The 18,689-nt window shown below is 55.8% G+C and overlaps 2 protein-coding genes across 5 annotated transcripts in view; both read right to left on the bottom strand.

Annotated features, from left to right (window-relative positions):
* Window positions 1-5,324: 5,324 nt before the first annotated feature.
* On the bottom strand, window positions 5,325-6,699 carry SFN (stratifin). Its single transcript, XM_045476219.1, has one exon. The coding sequence runs from the start codon at window positions 6,588-6,590 to the stop codon at window positions 5,844-5,846; it is 747 nt and encodes a 248-aa protein (XP_045332175.1). The 5' UTR covers window positions 6,591-6,699; the 3' UTR covers window positions 5,325-5,843.
* Window positions 6,700-6,818: 119 nt separating this feature from the next.
* ZDHHC18 (zinc finger DHHC-type palmitoyltransferase 18) overlaps window positions 6,819-18,689 on the bottom strand; it is a 33,261-nt gene continuing 21,390 nt past the window's right edge. Inside the window, exons 4-10 of one of the 4 annotated variants that reach the window (XM_045476214.1) lie at window positions 18,100-18,237; window positions 17,932-17,980; window positions 17,289-17,391; window positions 15,632-15,744; window positions 14,418-14,517; window positions 12,033-12,110; window positions 10,746-11,473 (exon numbers count right to left, since the gene is read on the bottom strand). In XM_045476214.1, coding sequence (XP_045332170.1) covers window positions 12,069-12,110; window positions 14,418-14,517; window positions 15,632-15,744; window positions 17,289-17,391; window positions 17,932-17,980; window positions 18,100-18,237 — 545 coding nt within the window. In that variant the 3' untranslated portion in view covers window positions 10,746-11,473; window positions 12,033-12,068. Of the gene's footprint in view, window positions 7,794-10,745; window positions 11,474-12,032; window positions 12,111-12,556; window positions 14,518-15,631; window positions 15,745-17,288; window positions 17,392-17,931; window positions 17,981-18,099; window positions 18,238-18,689 lie in introns of those variants that run through there. The other 3 variants (XM_045476212.1, XM_045476213.1, XM_045476216.1) reach the window with 3 other exon arrangements.

Below are 18,689 nucleotides of genomic sequence, written 5' to 3'. Positions count from 1 at the left end.
TAAGACTGAGGAGCTATGAGGGGATGGGCTGGGGATTTGGAACCCAGACGAGGTGAGAAAATATGAATATTGGTAAAAATGCTCCAGACTAGACTACATCGCAAAGTTTTAATTTTTTTTCCCCATCCAAAACCTTGAAGCAGTTGAGGGAAATGAGAGGCTCCTTCAAAGCCATCCCCATCGCATGAATCTACAGCCTCCTTGCTGCAAGAATCTGAAATCAGGTTTCTCCCAACTGGACATTTAGACATTGGAGGGTGTGTGTGTGTGTGTGTGTGTGTGCGCGCGTGTGTGTGCACGCGCGCGCGAGCATGCACATGCATGTGTGTGAATATCTGCTTGCTGTGCAAATACAGCGCCAAGAAGTGTTCCTCGTGCTCCCCTTCCCACTGATCACCACCTCTTCCTGGACATTAATCCTGAAGCCTTCACAGTCCTCGTGGAATGAAAAAACAGCAAAGGAGGAACACTGGAACGTGGGTAAGATTTCTCCCAACTCTTGAGTCATACCAGTGGTCACTAGCCTATTCTGACCTAAACATCAGGCCACTCTACAGTCAGGGACATTTCAGGTTCACTTTATCTGGGGGGAAAGCGGGGCGGGGGGGGGGGGGGGGCATATGTCTTCCTTCTTTTCTTCTAACAAATACCTCTTGAGTACCATCATCTGACGTATTAAATATTGTGCCTAGACACAGACTGAAGACTCCGTGCTTTCCAGAGTCTGAGGTTTCCTCCTTTATCTCTAGACAAATAATGAGTTAAATTTCCCAGAGAGCAGCCAGTAGATTGGGTGGAGATGAGAGATGAATCAGCCTCTGACACCCCCAGGGTGACATACCTGTCTGCTACCCCCACAGACATTCCTGGCTCCTGACTCAGTGGGTAGGTGAGGCCGTGGGAGAGGGGGGGGGTCGGGGGGGGGGAAGGTTCTGAGAGGAGGAGCACCTACCCTGCAGAAACCTGCCTCCCTCCCTCCACCTCCCCCACAGCAGGGATGGGGCGGGGGGAGGCCCTGTGAACAGAATTGAAGAGGAACAAAGAATGTAACCAGAGTGAAGAAACCTTAATTTAGTGAACGTGCCAGCAAATTGGTCCTCTGCACAGTCTTTTCTCATGAAGACAATTCCTTTCTGCCCGGCCCCGGGGTGGTGTTAGATTAAGAAGTCTTCCTTGATTCTTAGAAAGTCACCAAGATACAAGCAGGGCAGCATAGCATAATGTGGTCCTTTTCAAACTTATTTTTAACTCCTGAAACTTCCAGTATACAAAACAGACCTATGTGTGGCTATCTTAGCCAACTCGTGCGGAAACGGGCAACCCAGACTGCTGGGCTCCTGCCCTGTGGCAGTTTATGGGGAACCCTCCGAACACGATTTGGAAACAGCGGTTGTAGTTTAAAAACCATGGGCCTTGGAGTTAGACGTGCTGCCCTCTCTAGACACAGAAGTCATTGTATGACCTTGGTTATTAGGTTATTGAACTGCTCTGAGTCTCGGTCTCTTCATACACAAAGATGATATGTATTGCTGTGAGGATCAAGGTGTGAACGTGGCTGGCACATGGCCGTCATGCCAGCTGCTATGATTACTGTACTCTGTTCTCTAGGAAGAAGGACTGGGGCACTGTGGGTCAGTTGTGCAATCTTGGTGCAAGCATCCAAGATTAGGTCTTCCCAAAAAGGCACCGGACATTTGGACATTGGATGTGTGTGTGTGTGTGTGTGTGTGTGTGTGTGTGTGTGTAGGAGTATCTTGCCTTTCTGGAAGGAGCCATAGTGGCCTGCCTGACCCCAGTGACTTGGCCTCCCTCAGGTGCCTGGTTAGTTCGGAGAAGGCACCTGACTCCAAAGGCACCCCTTATCTCCCATTCCTGTGGATCTACAGAGCCAGTTTGCATTTTGCTGTCTCAAGGAAGTACATATATGAGAAGATACCTTCTTTAGAAAATTTCAGGTTGTAGATTTTCCTCATACCACTCACATTCTTGGGAGAGGAAGATCTTTGCAAGGGCTTAGCCTCCATTTCCTGGGGGGATGATCTGGCAGTACAGGAAGGATAGGGCTGGGGTTACTTGAATCTTTGTGAGCCCAGTCTCTGTCTAGACAGCCCTGCCTCATCCCAGAACCAGCTTTATTTCCATTTCTACAATAGCACCGGCACTAAACCTGGTTTACGGGCGTTTGGAAGGATGGTTTTAAAACTGAGTTCCAAGGGGCGTCTGGGTGGCTCAGTCAGTTAAGCATTAGCCTTCGGCTTAGGTCATGATCTCACGGTTTGTGAGTTTGAGCCCCACATCAGTCTCTACTGTCAGCACAGAGCCCATTTCAGATCCTGTCTCTCTCTCTCTCTGTCCCTCCCCTGCTTTCTCTCTTTCAAAAATAAACATTTTAAAAGAATTATTTAAAAATTAAAAAAATTAATAAAGCTGAGCACCTTCCTGCACAAAACCCTGGCTGGAGACACTGTAGGAAGAAAGGAAAAATGATTAGACAAAGTTACCATTTTTAGGAAGCTCTCTGAGGAGATAAGAAATAAACTCAGGACCTAGCTGCAAACCCAGAGGCAGAGGCAAGTAGATATGAATCATAACTGAATTAATGTACCTATATAAACTAAAGGAGTTGGTAGGATATATTCTGTAATACTGTATGTGTGTTAAAGGGAGGTGGCTACCCATGTTTTGACCTGAAGATGGGCTTTGAAATTTGGAAAATCTGTGGAAAGGACAGTGGAACCAAAATAAAATGCACCTGCCACAAAACTCATCCTTCTCGAGGGTACAGTCAGGGGTTTTTAGTATATTCACAAAGGTGTGCAAATACCAACTATTTGAATCTGGAACATTGCATCACCCCCCAAAGAATTCTGTGCCCAGTAGCAGTCGGACTGAAGAATTTTACATGTCAGATTCTGGCCAGGAAGAGACGGCAAGAGATGCTAGACCCCACTCTGGGTAGCAGTAAGAATGCTTTAGAGAGATTATGTCGTCAACAAAAAGGTCCAAGGCTTTCATGGTCAGAAGCCGGTGCCTACGCCAGCTCACATCTAGCCATCTGATTTGGTGATATTCCAACCCACAGCATCTGCTTTTGAAATCTGTCAGCACCAACACACTACCTCAGGGTGGCTCATTTCTTTCCCGATATAGGGCAACCATGAGTGGTATAGAGGGGAGAGGCAAAAGTCAGAGGCTGAGAGAAAAGAAGAAAGAAGTACCTTTCCCAGGACCTACCCCATTAAGAGAAAGTCACCAGACCTGCCTGGTAAGAGAAACTGGGTCACTTCCAGAGCCGAGGGAGAGTCATTTGCCCTAGCCCGGAATCTCTGCCTGCTTTGGAACCTTGAAACCCTACACCCTTCCAGGAAAGGAGAGGAGAATGCAGGCGATTTAGAAGGCAGCAGGAGTGGTCCTGCCAGCTTCCCCTGTAGAATTAGTATCTCTGACAAAAGCCTTCAATTTCAAGTCCCCTGGTTGTGACCAAATTTGGACTCTGGGGAATCTGATGAGGCTGGACCGAGATCCCATTTCGCCAGGGGAAGCAGTGACCACTTGATGTCAGGACCCTGTCTCAGGTGGACCGGTGAGCATGCAGGTCAGCTTTGGCAGTAAAGGTGCTCCTCAGGACGGGGGCTGATTATTGGCACAGAAATGGATAAATCCTCGACTACTGATGCTGGAAGGATTCATAATAGCTAACGTGTATTAAACATGCACTATGGGCTACTATGTGTGCCCGTATCTTCTCAAGCTTCATAGCAACTCTTAGAGGAAGGTACTATTTTTTAGGGGCACCTAGGTGGCTCAGTCGGTTAAGCCTCCGATTTCTGCTCAGGTCATGATCTCATGGTTTGTGAGTTTCGAGCCCTCCGTCGGGCTCCGTGCGGACAGCTCAGAGCCTGGAGCCTGCTTCGGATTCTGTGTCTCCCTCTCTCTCTGCCCCTTCCCCACTAGTGCTCGCTCGCTCTCTCTCTCTCAAAAATAAATAAACATTTTTAAAAAATGAAAAGAGGAAGGTACTGTTTTTTAACCCCACTTTATAAACGAGGGCACAAACACACGCAATGTTCAGAGCCTTGACCGAGAAGGGCTGGGATTCAAACCCAGGCAGTTTTGACATCACAGTTTGTTAGACTTTTGCCCAAGCCCTTTGATACTGAAGGGGAAACTGAGACCCAGGGGATGTATAGCTTTATCAAAGTCGCACAGCCAGTCATGGACACAATCCAAGCCCGTCGGTTCAGGGCTGCCTGGATGCTGGAGTGTAGTGGGGACGCCTTGGTGGCAGGGCTGCCGACCCTGCCCGCCCGGCCAGGCCCGGGCACCACCGCCCGGTAGAGCAGATGACTCAAAGGGCGGGGACTGCTTTTTCCGCACGGCCCCTCCCCGTCCCGCTGCTCTGAGGATGCGGAGCTCTCGGGCCGGGCGGGTGGCAACTTGTCTGGGTGAAACCGGCAAAGCACCGCCCCTGGCCCTTGGCGGGTGGCGGGGGCCCCTCAGTCCCGCTGCGCGTCGCGACGCCGGCGGGGCGGGCCGGGTGGCGGGAAGACGCCCCGCGCTCGTTTCGCCGCTCTCTCCCCCATTGGCCAGTCGGGCCCCAGGGGCGGTACCCTGAGCGGCTTTCCGTCGAGATTGGACTGCAGCGGCCTGGGGCCCGCCTCCAGCCCGGGGCTGCGAAGGCTGGAGCGAGCCAGGCGGCCGCAGGTCGCGGCGTGCTGGAGCCGGGAGCGGAAGCGGCCAACAGGGATGGCCTGGGCGGGCCTCGGTTCCCCGCGGCCCTGCCCACCCAGCTCGCGGCTCCTCCTCGCCCGCCCGTTTCAGGTCGCCCCCTGGTCCGAGCACGGGGGCGGGCATTCCCCTCTCCTCGGATGTGGGCTTTTAATGGCGTCATGCCCCTGCCCAGATTGTGCTCCCCTCCTCTCAGACCCGAGCCCCTGATGGGACTGTTCCTCCCTTGCAAATCTAGGGTGCGCACTGCCGCTCACTACAGCCTTTCCTTGCGGCGCTGACTCCCTGCTTTCCTGTCCCCCGCAGGTCTGAGATCTGAAGCCTCCCGCCCTGCGGCCGGGGCCGAGCAGCCTCAGAGCCGCCTTTGCGCTCGCCTGACCCTCCCGGGACCAGACCGGTTTGTTGGGGGTCACCGTGATGGAGAGCTGAACAGTCTCCCCCCCCACCCCGCCCCCTCCCCCACGATTGGCACCAGCCTCTCACCTGGAATCACCGAGCCAGCCCCTTGAGAGGTCAAGAAGCAAAAGTCAAGGTCTCTGTAAATCAGAAGCCAATCCCTGTCCCACCCCTCCGCCAATAACTGGAAGAGACAGGAGGAGTGTCACAGGGGAACTTTATTGAAACATGGTCACACCCAGCAGACACACTTTCCCTCTCATCCTGGGTCTTGCGCTCTCTCTCACTCGCTCTCGCTCTCTCTCTCTCTCTCACACACACACACACACACACACACTCATCTCCACACAGTCCAGCTCTCAGCCACAAGGGTGGGACACTCCTCAATTCCTAAGATTCAGAGGCAACAGGGGGCGGGAGAGAGGCGGGGGTGGGGGAAGAGGTGGCCCGGTTGGCGGTGGGAGGGGTGGAGGAGGGGCGCAGAGAGCAGGGGTGGGTGGGCTGACCGCTGGTGAGGAGCATCGACGGCCGCAGGAAGAGGGGTCCCCCTGGCTCCAGCTGGCCTCCGCTCTGCTGGTCCCTCTCTCGGAGCTCTTGTGAGCCGGGGAGCAGAGCATCCGGGGAGAAGGGTCGGGCCTCCCACCCCGTACTAGTCCTCTCTGCCACGGGCGGGGGCGCTGGAGAGGGCAGGGGCGCGGCAGGGAGGGGGCGGGCGCGGCTCAGCCCTGGGGTTCCTCGGGAGCCTCGCCCCCCTCCTCCCCGGCGTTGTCGGCCGTCCACAGCGTCAGGTTGTCTCGCAGCAGCTGCATGATGAGGGTGCTGTCTTTGTAGGAGTCCTCGCTGAGGGTGTGCAGGTCAGCCATGGCCTCGTCGAAGGTGGTCTTGGCCAGCGAGATGGCCTCCTCGGGGCTGTTGGCGATCTCGTAGTGGAAGACTGAAAAGTTCAGCGCCAGGCCCAGGCGGATGGGGTTGGTGGGCGGCATCTCCTTCTTGCTGATGTCCATGGCCTCCTGGTAGGCGGACCGGGCCGAGTCAATGATGCGCTTCTTGTCGTCACCAGTGGCCACCTCAGCCAGGTAGCGGTAGTAGTCACCCTTCATTTTCAGGTAGAAGACCCGACTCTCGGCGTCACCGGCCTCCTTGATGAGGTGGGTGTCCAGCAGGCCCAGCACTGTGTCACACACGCCCCGGAGCTCAGTCTCCACCTTCTCCCGGTACTCTCGCACCTCCGGGCCCTTCTCTTCCGAGCTCTCCTCGTTGCCTTTCTGCTCGATACTGGACAGGACCCTCCAGGCAGCCCTCTGGCCGCCCACCACATTCTTGTAGGCCACTGAGAGCAGGTTTCGCTCTTCGCAGGATAGCTCCTCGCCCTTTTCCACGGCGCTCTTCATGAAGGCTGCCATGTCCTCGTAGCGTTCGGCCTGCTCTGCCAACTTGGCCTTCTGGATCAGACTGGCTCTCTCCATGGCTCTGGCGACAGACACAGGCGGCGGGCTAACTGGCTGCCTCGAAACCAATGCCGGATTCTGTGCCTCTCCTGCTGTCTGCCTGCCTTTTGGCTGGGTGGCCTGGCCTCGGAGAAGGGTGGGGAGGGACAGAGGGCGGGGCTGGGGCCCGGACCTGCCTCCCGCTTCTCTTCTCTTCTCCCCACACCCTTTCCGGCTCTTCCTTAAAGGTAAAAGGCTAAGATGTGGGGTGAGTCATCAAGGCAGTCAGCAGGAGAAATCCGGCCCCACCTGCACAGACACCTTTCCAGGCTCCAGGCTGCCCCCTCTTGTTCAGGGCTTCGATTTACATGGGTGCCCACAGAGCGGCCCCACTTTCTCAAATCAGATCTTCCTTCCTGGTGTTCTTCCAGGGGCTGAGGGTTCTCCAACCAACGGACCGCTTCAGCCTGTCTAGAAGCCTGGCTGGGCCAGGCTAGAAGCCTGAGCCTGGCCGCTCCCAAGCCTTGCTTCAGGGGAGCTAATTACGTTTAGGTAGGGCTGTGGTTTCCCAAGCACCTTCACGATTGAATTTAATCCCTACCGTGTCTCTGTGAGATGGGCCAGACTGTGACTATTACTCCCACTTTAGAGATGGGAATGCTAAGGCTCAGAGAAGTATGAGATTTGCTCAGGGTCACACAGCTACTAAGTCCCCAGCATCCTACTTCCTTTGGCTTCTCTCCTCGAGGCCTCTGACTTGTGAGCTCCAGGCTGTATTTAGAAGTGAGATCCACGCTTCTTCCAGAGTCGGCCTGAGATGGCGCTATCCCCTGGTCATCACTGCCCCCCAGGGTTCCCGCTGAGTTCCCAGAATGCACAGGTGGCATCTTTCAGGGTGCCACTTAATGAGGTGTTTAACGAGCGGCCCCTGACGCTCCAGCCCAGCCTTTGTAATTAATCACCTGGTAGGTTTGTTGGACACCTTCCCCATCACAGCACAATTTTCCCTTTCAACTTGGTGGCCTGTTGCCACTTGTTTGAGGACCTACCCTCTGGCTCTCCACGCCAGGTCACCTACCCCCTCCAAGCCGCCTGCCATCATGTATCAGTGGGGTTCACACAGGGTGGGGGCCCAGCTCTCCTGACTGACTCAGCCTGCCCTCTGTAAGAGGCTGGGAAGCAGGCCACTTGGGTGCTCAGTCCAATTTGGTTCCCCGGGGGGGGGGGGGGGGACACTAGCACCTGGGGAGAGAGACAGGACCAAGAAAAAAGAAGGTGGTGGTGACACATACCATTTTGTTTTAGGGGGTAGAAATCCCCAGCCTGCCTCTCAGAAATGTCCCTGTCCCTTCCGTTTGACTATGGCCCTCCCTCTGACCCCTGGCAGAGGCCTCAGAGATGGGAGACTTCTTTCTGGCCAACCTTCTGTCCCTGTTTGCTGGGATGCTGTCCTCATTCAGCCAGGAGTTTCACCTAAAGGTGTTGGCTGTGCCTGTGAGGGTGGGTTCCTACTTACCTGCCCCACCCCTAGCCAAAGCTCCGATGGGGCTCAGGGGTGGGGCTCCCCTCACTGGGATCCAGCCAGCTTAATCTTTGAGCCAGGACCATTTCATAGGCCTGTTCCTCCCTAGTTCCTCTTGGTGCCCGAATACCCACCTTCCCCTCCTGGAGGCAGGCTTAGGCCAGAACTCTGAGGCCCAAAGATGAGATCTGTCTCTTTGAAGAAAAAGTAGGAACATGCCTGGGCTGATGCTACACGTTTTCCAAGGAAGCAGAAGGGATTTTAGGCTTGCCATCCCTAAGACTCGGCTCAGATTGGATCCCCGAGACAGAAAATGATGGAAAGGAAATGCACTAAGATAACTAGTTTAATAGAGCATATCTTTAGGTAGTGGTATTCTGAGTGATTTATTTCCTTTTGATTTCCCTATTCTCTTCAATGATAGATATGTATTATTTTTCTACGAGACACAGAATAGCCTAGTGTCGTTGGAATCAGACTGCCTGGGCTCAATTTTTGGAAGCTGTTAGGACCTTGACCGAGTGACTTAACCTCTATAAGTCTCCATCTTCGTAAGTGTAAAATGGGGCTTGTCGTGAGGATTAAATGAGTTGATGGAAAGCACTTAATAGAGTGAATGGTAACCATTATTACCATGTGAAAAAAATCCAACCAATCCTATTATAATCACATACACTCAAAACACTAACATGGAGCTGGGGGTTCTGACATGAGAAAGGGTCTCAAACCAAGCCTCAGCCGAGTGTCCCTGGGGGAGAGAAGACAGGTGAATGGTCAATTGCGCTCCCTCAGCAAGGCCTCCTCCCTCCCCGCCAGACATTCCTCTGGCCTAAGCAGGCCCTAGGCTCTCTAGGACTGTCCTTAGGCTCTCTAGGACCGTCCTTCGCACTAGTCATCCAGCCCAGGCTTTCCCAAGTCCTGGGAGGGGGAGGGAGGAAACTGGAGATCCCAGAACACCAGAAACCTGGAAGGCACGGCCTGGCAGGCCTAAGCATTTTGGAGTTGCTCTGTCTCTAGGGAGGCAGCATTCTCTTCCTATCACTCAAGCCAAGGGACCTGGTGGTGGTTCACACCACAAGCCCCAGCCCTTCGGCCCAGCCAGAAACCCAGAAACGAGAAGAGGGAAGAGAAAACTCTTCACTCTTCCCCCTCCCCTGCTGAAGCTTAGGGGTGAATCTGGGAGCCAGGCTGCCTAACACCTCCTGCCCGCTCTGGCCTGTCGATCCTGACTCAGTTCCTGTCTCAGACACCTCCCTTTGCCTCCAGGCCTCCGTTTCCCAAGTCCAGAAGCCCAGGCAGGCAGGAGGCGGCAGGCCCCAGCAGGGCACTGAGTTCCACTGTCAGCCTCCTGAGTCAGCAGGACAGGAGCTGGGGCCTCGGCCCCAGGGGGCATTCCTCATCTTGCCTGCTACCTCCCCATCCTTCCATATAGCATCCAACCTGCCAGCAGGTTCAAGGCTCTGGTCCAGCCCTTAGCTGGTAATCACGGGCTTCGGAGGGTTGTGGCACAGAGAAGGCAGCAACCGGTTGCTATCCATCTCCACTGAGAACAGAGGACAGGGCTCCAAATGCAGCAGGAGGGACTCTGGTTAGATTCCAGAAGGAACTTCCTACAAAATGTTGTTGAGTCTTGGAATGATCAAGTAACTGGAGGAAGCTATGGTACCTCTCCCGCTGGTTAGTTGTAAGTAAGAGTTCAGTTATCCAGACAAGAGCTCACTCTACTAGTTGCCTTTGGGAGGAAATATTAGATTAGTTTTAAGTGACTCAGCTGTCCTGAGTCCTTTTCTCCTCCAGGCACTGTTGTTTAGAGTATCCCACATCTAGACCAGTCCAGTCTAGGACATAGTGTGGGGTTTGCGGAAGAATGGAATGAGGTCAGGCTGTGGGACTGCATCCCACCTGTTATAAGGTCTCGGACAGGTCCCTTCCTGCCCCTGAGCCTCAGTTTCCCCATCAGTACAGGAAGGCCAGTACAGATCATCTCTGATGGCTACGGGTAACATCTTGTAATTGGGTTTCTCCTTCTGAGATCCCCTCCTCCCCAAGCAGCCCTATTCATTCCTTGGGTAGTGCAGAATGGTCAGGGGTTGGGGCAGAGATGGGGTCCAAATCCTAGATTTGCTGCTTTATCAGCTTCGGGAGAACCTTGGCAACTGCTGTGCCTTCCTTGAGCCTCAGTTCCCTCCTCTGTAAAAAGGCTGACATCACCTCTCTCATAGCTTTAGGTGAGAAAACGGGCCTGGCACTTGGCTAGCCCTTGCTAAATGGCTGCTGTCATTATTTTTTTTTTAGCTCTTAGCATACTGTGTGTGCCTCTCAACGCGGGCCAGCTGCTGGGGAGAGGGAAGGCTCCTTGACATGGCTACCCTGGGCTGGGCTTGCAGTTCAGGGGGTGACAGTCTCTGCTTGGGTTGGACTTCTCAGAGCTGAGGTCACCTAAGGCCTGGAGGCCTCTGGCACTGAGACCAGTTCTAGAAGGGCAGAGTGAAGAGGACATTGGCCACTCCTCCCGTGTCACTTCTGGCTTCGCTGTGCCTTTTTTAAATCTCCAGAAGGGCACTGACCGACTGGAACAGAACCGGCAGTGGGGGCGAGCCAGATGTTCTGCACACTCATCACAGGCCTCATGCCCGGACCCCGAAGGAAAGGTGGCACCAGACAGCCAAGGATATGGCAAGAAGAGGGAAACCTTTATTTGGTTAAAAAAGGTACAGACAGCAAACAAGCAGCCCCCAGCCGTGGGCTCAGCAGACTTCCTAGGCCCGGCCCAGTTTCCATTAGCTCCTCTGAAGAACGCCGGGCTGTGGAGCCAGCCCGATCCCTCAGTGCCCGGAGCAAAGGGTACAAGCATCCTCCTGGCATCGCACCTACTTGGGGTAGTGGGGACGGAGGGGGCCGTGGGAACAGTGTCAAACCGGTTGTGCTTAGAACAGTCACCAAACTTGTTCGGCAGCGTCATCAACCACCAACACCCCAGAGGCTCCTGCTCAGCCCCACGGTGGCTCTGCCTGACTCTGGGAGGGGGCAGGCTGTAAGGCAAGATTCCTGAAGAGTCTCGACACCTTACAAATCTGGGGAAGGGGAAGGGGAAGGGGAGTGGAGACGGGGGTGAGTTTCAGCGTCGTATTGTATCACCGTGCTGACAGCTGTGGTATGGCTTTCTACACTCTGGCGTGGAGTGGGGGTGGGGGCAGAAAGGCCAGCCCCCGCCCCCTGTGGGGGGCTCTGGAGAGCACAAGGGCGGGGCGGGCTTGGGGGCAGACCCTGTAGGCACGGACGGTGGCAGGTGGGCCACAGGTTAGGCAGGTGGAGGTGCCGGGTGCCGGGCTCCCCTCAGGCCGCTCCTGGAGAGGCAGAGAGCAGCAGTCCTCAGGAGGTCCTTAAGCCCCTGCACACACTGGAGATCCCCGCAGGACAGCAAAGAAGGAGAAGAGAGAGGGTTAGCGGACCTGGGAGGAGACAGGAGGCCTGCGGGGGGGGTGCCGCCTGCTCTCCCGGCACCTGCCTCTTCCCTGCGGGAGGGCCACGGCTGGGGCAGCAGGCAACGACGACGCAGCAGAGACACGGTCAGGGGAAGCTCAGCGGGGACGGAAAGCAGGACACAGGTGTTCGTGACTGAGGGCTCCTGCACACCAGGACACCCCAGAACAGGCCCAAGCACCTCCGAGCAGGTCTGCCGCCCCTCCCCAACCTCACCCTTCACCTCCTGCTCCAGTGGGAGCTGCTTCCTCAGTCCAGAGCAGGGCTGGGCCCTCAGCCCTGCCTTCATGCCCCCGTCCTTCTGCTTGGGGGGTGGAGAGGGGAGCCCTGGGGGCCCTACCACCGCCAGCACACACACCACACCACACACCAGACAGATGAATGGGCTCCATGGGGTTGGCGAGGCATGCGATGGGGATGAGATGGCGTGTGAGGGGACTAGGCGGTGCTGGCCGACAGGGGAGACACGGTCTTACCAGCTAACCCTCTGCAAAGAGGCCTGTTAGCTCCCCTCAGGCTGTGCAGGAGATGGCAAAATCCTGACAGGTGTCCTCCTGGGGGAGATACCAGAGAGGTGGGCCAGGGTTACGAGTCGTCTGGCGGGGCCCTGCTGCTCAAGGCGGGCTGGGGGCCAGGGAGGCTCCGGCTCGCAGATTGGAATCTAGGGTCTCGTAAACATTTTCTTAGCTGAGCGGTCACTGGGGGTCAGAGTGAAAAGGCAGCAAGGAAAAAGAACCTGGGGGTCTCCAAATCCCGGAGGCAGGGGAAAGTAGAGGGGACAAAAAGGGGACAGGATGGCCTCTTCTTACATGCCTATGGGGGCCACCTTGCTCAGTCTCCAGAGGACAGACTCGGCCAGGAGAGGAGACCCTTAGCCACATCACTGGCCTTCCTGCCTTCTGTCTCCCCAGGAAAGACCAAGTTTGGCTGAAAGAACAGAGGGCTGCCAGTCGGAGCCTCAGCAAAGAAAGAGCAAACAAAAACCAAACCAAAGCAAATCAACTCTTAAAAACGAAAATTTTATTACAAGCAGGAACAAAGAATACTGGCTTAAATAAAAGGCAGGGGGCTTCCCCTCCTCTAGCCAGCCCCCTCCCCACTTCCCAATGCCACTGCAGCATGGCCCGGGGTCCTGGCGCTGGGGCGAGGCTGTTTCTCCCAGGGGGGACCCCCTGCAGCTGCCAGTTCTCAGCTGCCTGTGACCCACTAGCTTCTGCAGCAAGGAAGGGCAAGAGGCGAGGACTTCCTAGGTCACTTTCCAAGGGCTTCAGCCCACTTGAAGGGCCAAGGAGGGAGACAGAACAATCTCCTATCTACTTTGACAAGAAACTACAGTTCCCCGCAGAGAAGAGACATCCTTTGACTTTGGGGCCCAGACGCAGGCCAACCTTCACTCGCTTCTCGGCCCACCCTGCTCCTTCCTCCCTTTTCTCTGGATGGAGTCCTCCAGCTGGCAGAGAGTCCCTGTTCTCTGGCCGCTGGCACCAGGTCCCATACTCAGAGCCGGGAGGAGGGTGTGCGGCTTGTAGAGTGGCAGCCGCTCCCCACAGCCATTACCCCATCCACCACGCCCAGCCTCAGCCAGTCTGGGCAGGTCCCAGGCTTCCTGATGTCCGAGGAGGAAGGGAAGATAGGAGGGTGGGGGCTGAGCTGCAGCGGGGAACCCAGAGGTCTCTTGCGATCACTGCACAGGCTCCCTGTTGCCGTGGCTCAGGCCGCTCCTTGCTGCTGCCAGCTGACACCCGAGGGGGATGGCGGGGAGAGGGGCAGCCCAGGGGATGTAGGGAAGCGGGAGCCAGCCGCATTCATACAAGGGCACACGCGAACACACGCACACACACTCACTCACAGCCAGACGTTCTCTTATAAATTTATAAAACCCAACTTGCTTTCTGCTAATCTTTAACCTGGCACTACACAGATAGCAATGTGGCCGACTGTTTTTTCTTCCACTTAAAAAATGCTACGTAGAAAAGAGGTCTATAAAATTGTGCAAAATACCCAGCATTAATAAACCCGTTTCAAGTATTGCCAGCAAGAGGATAACCCACCCAGCCCAAGAACCGACTTGGGAGAGAGGTGGGGAGGCGGGGAGGTCAGACTGGGATCCCTTAGAGAACCCTCCATGGGTAGAGAGCAGGCAAGGCCCCCACTTCCTAGCGTGCTGCCCAGGAATCATGCAGGAGCCGAGGTCTTGGGTGCCTCGCTGGCTGGTTCAGCCTTCTCTGACACAGGCTGTCTCCCACCACCCCCAGCTCTGCCCTATCCATCTAGAACCCCAGCTCCATCCTATTGGCCGACGCCATACGAAAAAACACGAACGGAAGAAAGAACAATGGTCATCACAAAAAGAATGAAGGAGCCCACAAACCACAACAGCCCACGGAGGCATCCTCTCCCACAGCCCGCTGTCCAGAGCCAAATGCTCTTAGGTCCCACTTCACCCCCAGGACCCCAGCTGAGCAGAGCCCACCGGCCCCTCCACCTGGGAGGTATCGCACGCAGTCCGCACCCTCATTCACACAGGGCTCGCCCCGGCACAGAGACTCAGCATGGTCCCCTCGCGGCCTCAGGGGCCCTGGCCTCTCTCTCTCCTGTCACTCCTGCCGCTGATCAGCTGCAGGGATCTAGGGCCCAAGGCTGTGGGAACCTGGGTTTGGGGAGCAGAGGGTACAGCCAAGGAAGTGCGGGGCAAGCCACGCAGGGTGGGAAATAAATACGAAAGAGTCTTTGGCGGCTCTGCTTCCCTTGGGTGGAATGGGGAGGGTCCCGGCAGGTGTGGAGGGCGGCAGGTGAGTGCGGAGGGGTGGACAAGCCAGCAGGTGGCAAGTACCGAGCCCAGTTCAGGGGTGGCCTCCTACCATGCTGGCGTCAGGCTTGGCTCCGCAGGCTGGCTCATCGCTTCTGATGGGCGAGGGCAACACGGCGTCTGACTGCACAAATCCCCTCCGGTCAATGAGGCTTCCAAAACACAAGGGGGGACATGAGGGCCCTGCCCAACACCAGCGGTCCAGGCCTGGGGCTGGATGGCAGAGTCCATTTTCCAGCCAAGAAAAGACCCAGCCCTAGAAAGCCTCAGAAAGGGGAGCTGATCTCCAGCTGGGGGCTCAAGACCCTTCCCTTCCAGAGCAAGGGAACCAGAAGGGCCCTCTCTGCACCCTGGACACCTGGTTTTGGACCACCAGATTGATGCACTGTGAATTCAAACTGGCCCATTTTTCGGTCTGGCTGCCACAAAGCCAGGCTGTGGGTGAGGGGAAAAGCAGGATGGAAGAGCATTTGGAAATAGTGCGATTCCCACTGTGACCTACCCTCACCCCCACTGCAAGGATGACACTCATAGGAGGCAGGAGAAGTCGGGGACAGTGTGGGGAAGGTCTGGGTCCCGCAGTGCCCACTGCAGTGGAGCTCCTGTTCTGGCACTCTGGTGCCCCCTGGTGTGAAGACAAGGGCACTTCCCAGCAGGGCTGAACCCTCAGGGCGCCACCAGGAGGGAGGATGGAGACCCCGCCCAGTCCAGCCACCAGCACCGGAAGGGAAATGTTGCCCAAGAGTGGCCAAAACATTAATTGTGGTGATCACTGGGGAATAAGATTACATGTGATAGTTAGTACTCTTCTTTTTAAGATTTTGTACTCTATGTTTTTCTACAATGAGCATATGTGATTAAAAATTACACAGAATTTGGGGCGCCTGGGTGGCTCAGTGAGTTAAACGTCCCACTTTGGCTCGGGTCATGATCTCACGGTTTGTGAGTTCGAGCCCCATGTTGGGCTCTGTGCTGACAGCTCAGAGGCCGGAGCCTGTTTCGGATTCTGTGTCTCCTCTCTCTCTGCTCCTCCCCTGCTCATGCTTTGTCACTCTCTCTCAAAAAAAAAAAAAAAAATACACAGAATTCTTTTGTGTGATAAATGCCTTGAGTGCACCCTGCAGGGGATGGTGGACAGAGGGCTTCTGTGGTGTGAAGAGAGGTCTGCTGCTTCCAGAACCTCTGAGAGGTGTGGACTCGCAGGGCTATCCCCCCACTGGCCAGGCCAGGCCCTGTGACCTCTCCCCATGCTCACCCCTGGCTTACCTGGGAGGTAGGGGGCCGCAGAGCACAGCACAGCAGTTGGTGATAACACTTTTATGGCTGTAGGGATTGACGGAGGCCTCACCGCCCCTCTTGCTGGACCACGAGCCTTTGATCTGCCAGCAGGAAGGAGGTCTGAGTCAGGTACCTCCTTTTACTTCGATTTTCTAGGAGGGAGGTCTAGAGGCTGGGAAAAACTGGTGAGAGTTTTTCCAATTCTGGGTAGACTACTGGAGGGGACATGTCTTTAACCCAAGCTATTCAGTGAGTGTGGGGGACTGCTGGATGTCAGGGGCACCTAGCCGAGAGGAGGAAGCCCTAATCAGGACAGAGAGCAGCGCACAGCCAAAGAGAAGCCTCCAAAGGAAACTTCTTGGGTGCATCCTCCCTTCTCCGGCCAGCCACCTCTAAGGGAAGGTAGTATAAGGGGACAGAGCTCAGGCTGACCTGGCTATGAGCCCTGGCCCTGCCCCCGACACACTGCATGACCCTGGACAGAGCACTTCCCTGAATCTCAGTCCTCATTTGAAAAATAGGGAACTGTGATAGCATCGTTGGAGATGAAATCTTGCCATCTCTAGATTTGTGAGGCCAGCTATCAAAGGCACTGAGGAGTTTAGCAACGAAGGATACTTGCTTGGCTTTAACCCAGAGTTTCCCAAACTCATTTGGCTATAACACATCTTTTTGCTTAACCCCTAGTAACATCTTGAAGAACCAGCACCCACAAAACCGCCTTGGGAGATGCTGGCTGATGTCATTTCTGCTCTGTACCAATCATTCAGCACATGAAACCCCTTCATGAGTGTTAAGTTCTGTTTCCCAGAATGAGAGGCTGAGGTCAAGAGATGTATTTTCTGTTGGTCATGGGCCTCTGAGCAGTATCTGATGGTGGCCCTGGCACAGATGCTGTCATTTGCTTTTTTATCGTTTGGGAGAAAAGAAGGGGAGGTCAGGTCGGGCCCGGGGCTGAGCACACAGTGGGCGCTCAAACAATGCTTGCTGGTGGGGGTCTGAAAGGCAGCACGTAGGGAGGGTTGACATAGCCCCATAGTCCTATCCTCGCTGTCTCCCTCTATAAGGATGCCCAAGGGAACCCCAGGGGCACCCTGAGAATAGTCACATCTCTTTGCCTGTAAGTGCAGTGTGGTGGGGTGCAGCAAGGGTAGCCTGGGCTTTTGGCCACAACCCTGACTCTGTCCCTTTCCGGCCGTGTGACCTTGGGGCAAGTCACTCAGCCATCAAACAGGAGAAAAAGCATCCCTGTTCCTTCTGCCTCAGAGTTGGCAAAAGGACCCAAAGAGATGATGGGAGCTGAAAGAACTCTGGAGACAGTTAACACGCGGGCCAAACATAAGGACTGTTACGGTGGAGCACTGCCTCTGGGTTAGCGAGAAAGCCTGCGCAGAGGGGCCAAGGCACGTGGGGGCCTTAGAAGACCCTGTACTGGATCTCCCAGGGCCAAGCCAGGAGCACTGGAAGGCAATGTCTGGCCACCCTCTGTTCCCACCCGTGTTACCCCAGCACTCCGAGTCAGGCGAGTCAGGCTGCACTGCGGCCGCTGCAGGCCCCCTCGCCCAGCCTCCTGCCCAGAGCCCCGCCTCCTGCCCAGGGCCCCGCCTCCTGCCCAGTGAACGGAGGTTGCTCCAGCCTTACTCACGTCTTCGTTAGTTGTCAGGTTGGAGGCGACGAGGTAAGTATGAAACCCTGAGAGGCCCAGGATGGACCAGATGGAGAAGAAGCAGATCACCAACTCCAGCACAGTGAGCAGGGTGGTCAAGGACCCACACCGGGACAGGGCTGGGGGGCTCCCCGGCCCCTGGAGGCCTGCCATGCCCAGCCCTTCTCACCTATCCTTCCGTGAGCGATTTCCCCAGAAAGGAGATGGGTCTGTAACCTTCCTGCGGTCCAGTCACCACTTCTCGACAGGATTACCTCCTGAGCCCTAAGAAGGGTTCGGGAGCCCATTCAAGAGCAGGACGGGTGATGGACAGTAGGGGGAACTGAAGATGCCAGGCACCAAGAACCCCGCACAAGAACCCCGTCCTGGTTGCTTGGTGTCTTAAGGGAAGACAGGGACTGTGGCTCCTGAGAGTTCTTGGCCACCCCAGCCCTTTGATCAGACTGTTTAGGATCAGCTCTAGCCGGGGAGGAAACAGAAGCAGCTGGTATATCAGATTATTCTAGAGGACAAACATTAGCGCTACACCATTCCCCCCGGATTACAAGGATGAGGTGTGGGGATCCAGCCCAGTGAAGGGGCCTCGTTCCCACCAGGGCATCTATTGGCTGACAAAGGATATCTCGCTGGTGTCTCCTTCAGAGTGGAGAGGAAGTTGCTTCCCTGAGAGCCTGGGGAGGAGAAAACAGGACAGGGCACAGCTCAGATGGACAGTGACCACAGCCCCTTGACTTGGCAGAGCTTGCCGGCCCACCCCTCCTGCACACCCCTGCCCCCACTCCCAACTCACGCAGCGTCAGGTGGGTGACCACACAGGCGAAGATGAAGGCCGTCAGGAACGAGAGGGAGAGAATAAACGCGTAGAAGAAGCGGTAGTTCCGTCTCCCCACACAGTTGCCCACCCAGGGGCAGTGATGGTCAAACCGTTCTGGAAAAGGGCCCGGGGGGGGGGGGGGAGGGGAACAGGTTAGTGTGCCCGGGCTGCAACCAGCACAGGTGTTTGGAGGCCTCACGCCACAGCTGGGGCTTTCTTCCCCCACACTCTCTCTGTACCGGCCCATTCAGCCGATTCGCAGCTCCTCACACACTCCCTGCTTCTGGGCCTTTCTGCAAGCTTCCCACTGCCTCACACATTCTTCTCTGTCTCTTCACCTGGTTAAGGGCAATTCCTCCTTCATATCTCAGCTGCAAAGCCACTTCCTTAAGAAAGCCTCCTCTTGGGGCGCCTGGGTGGCGCAGTCGGTTAAGCGTCCGACTTCAGCCAGGTCACGATCTCGCGGTCCGTGAGTTCGAGCCCCGCGTCGGGCTCTGGGCTGATGGCTCAGAGCCTGGAGCCTGTTTCCGATTCTGGGTCTCCCTCTCTCTCTGCCCCTCCCCCGT

The sequence above is a fragment of the Leopardus geoffroyi genome, chromosome C1 (assembly GCF_018350155.1).
Source record: "Leopardus geoffroyi isolate Oge1 chromosome C1, O.geoffroyi_Oge1_pat1.0, whole genome shotgun sequence".
Lineage (NCBI taxonomy): Eukaryota > Metazoa > Chordata > Mammalia > Carnivora > Felidae > Leopardus > Leopardus geoffroyi.
This window is presented reverse-complemented; position numbering and strand designations above follow the sequence as displayed.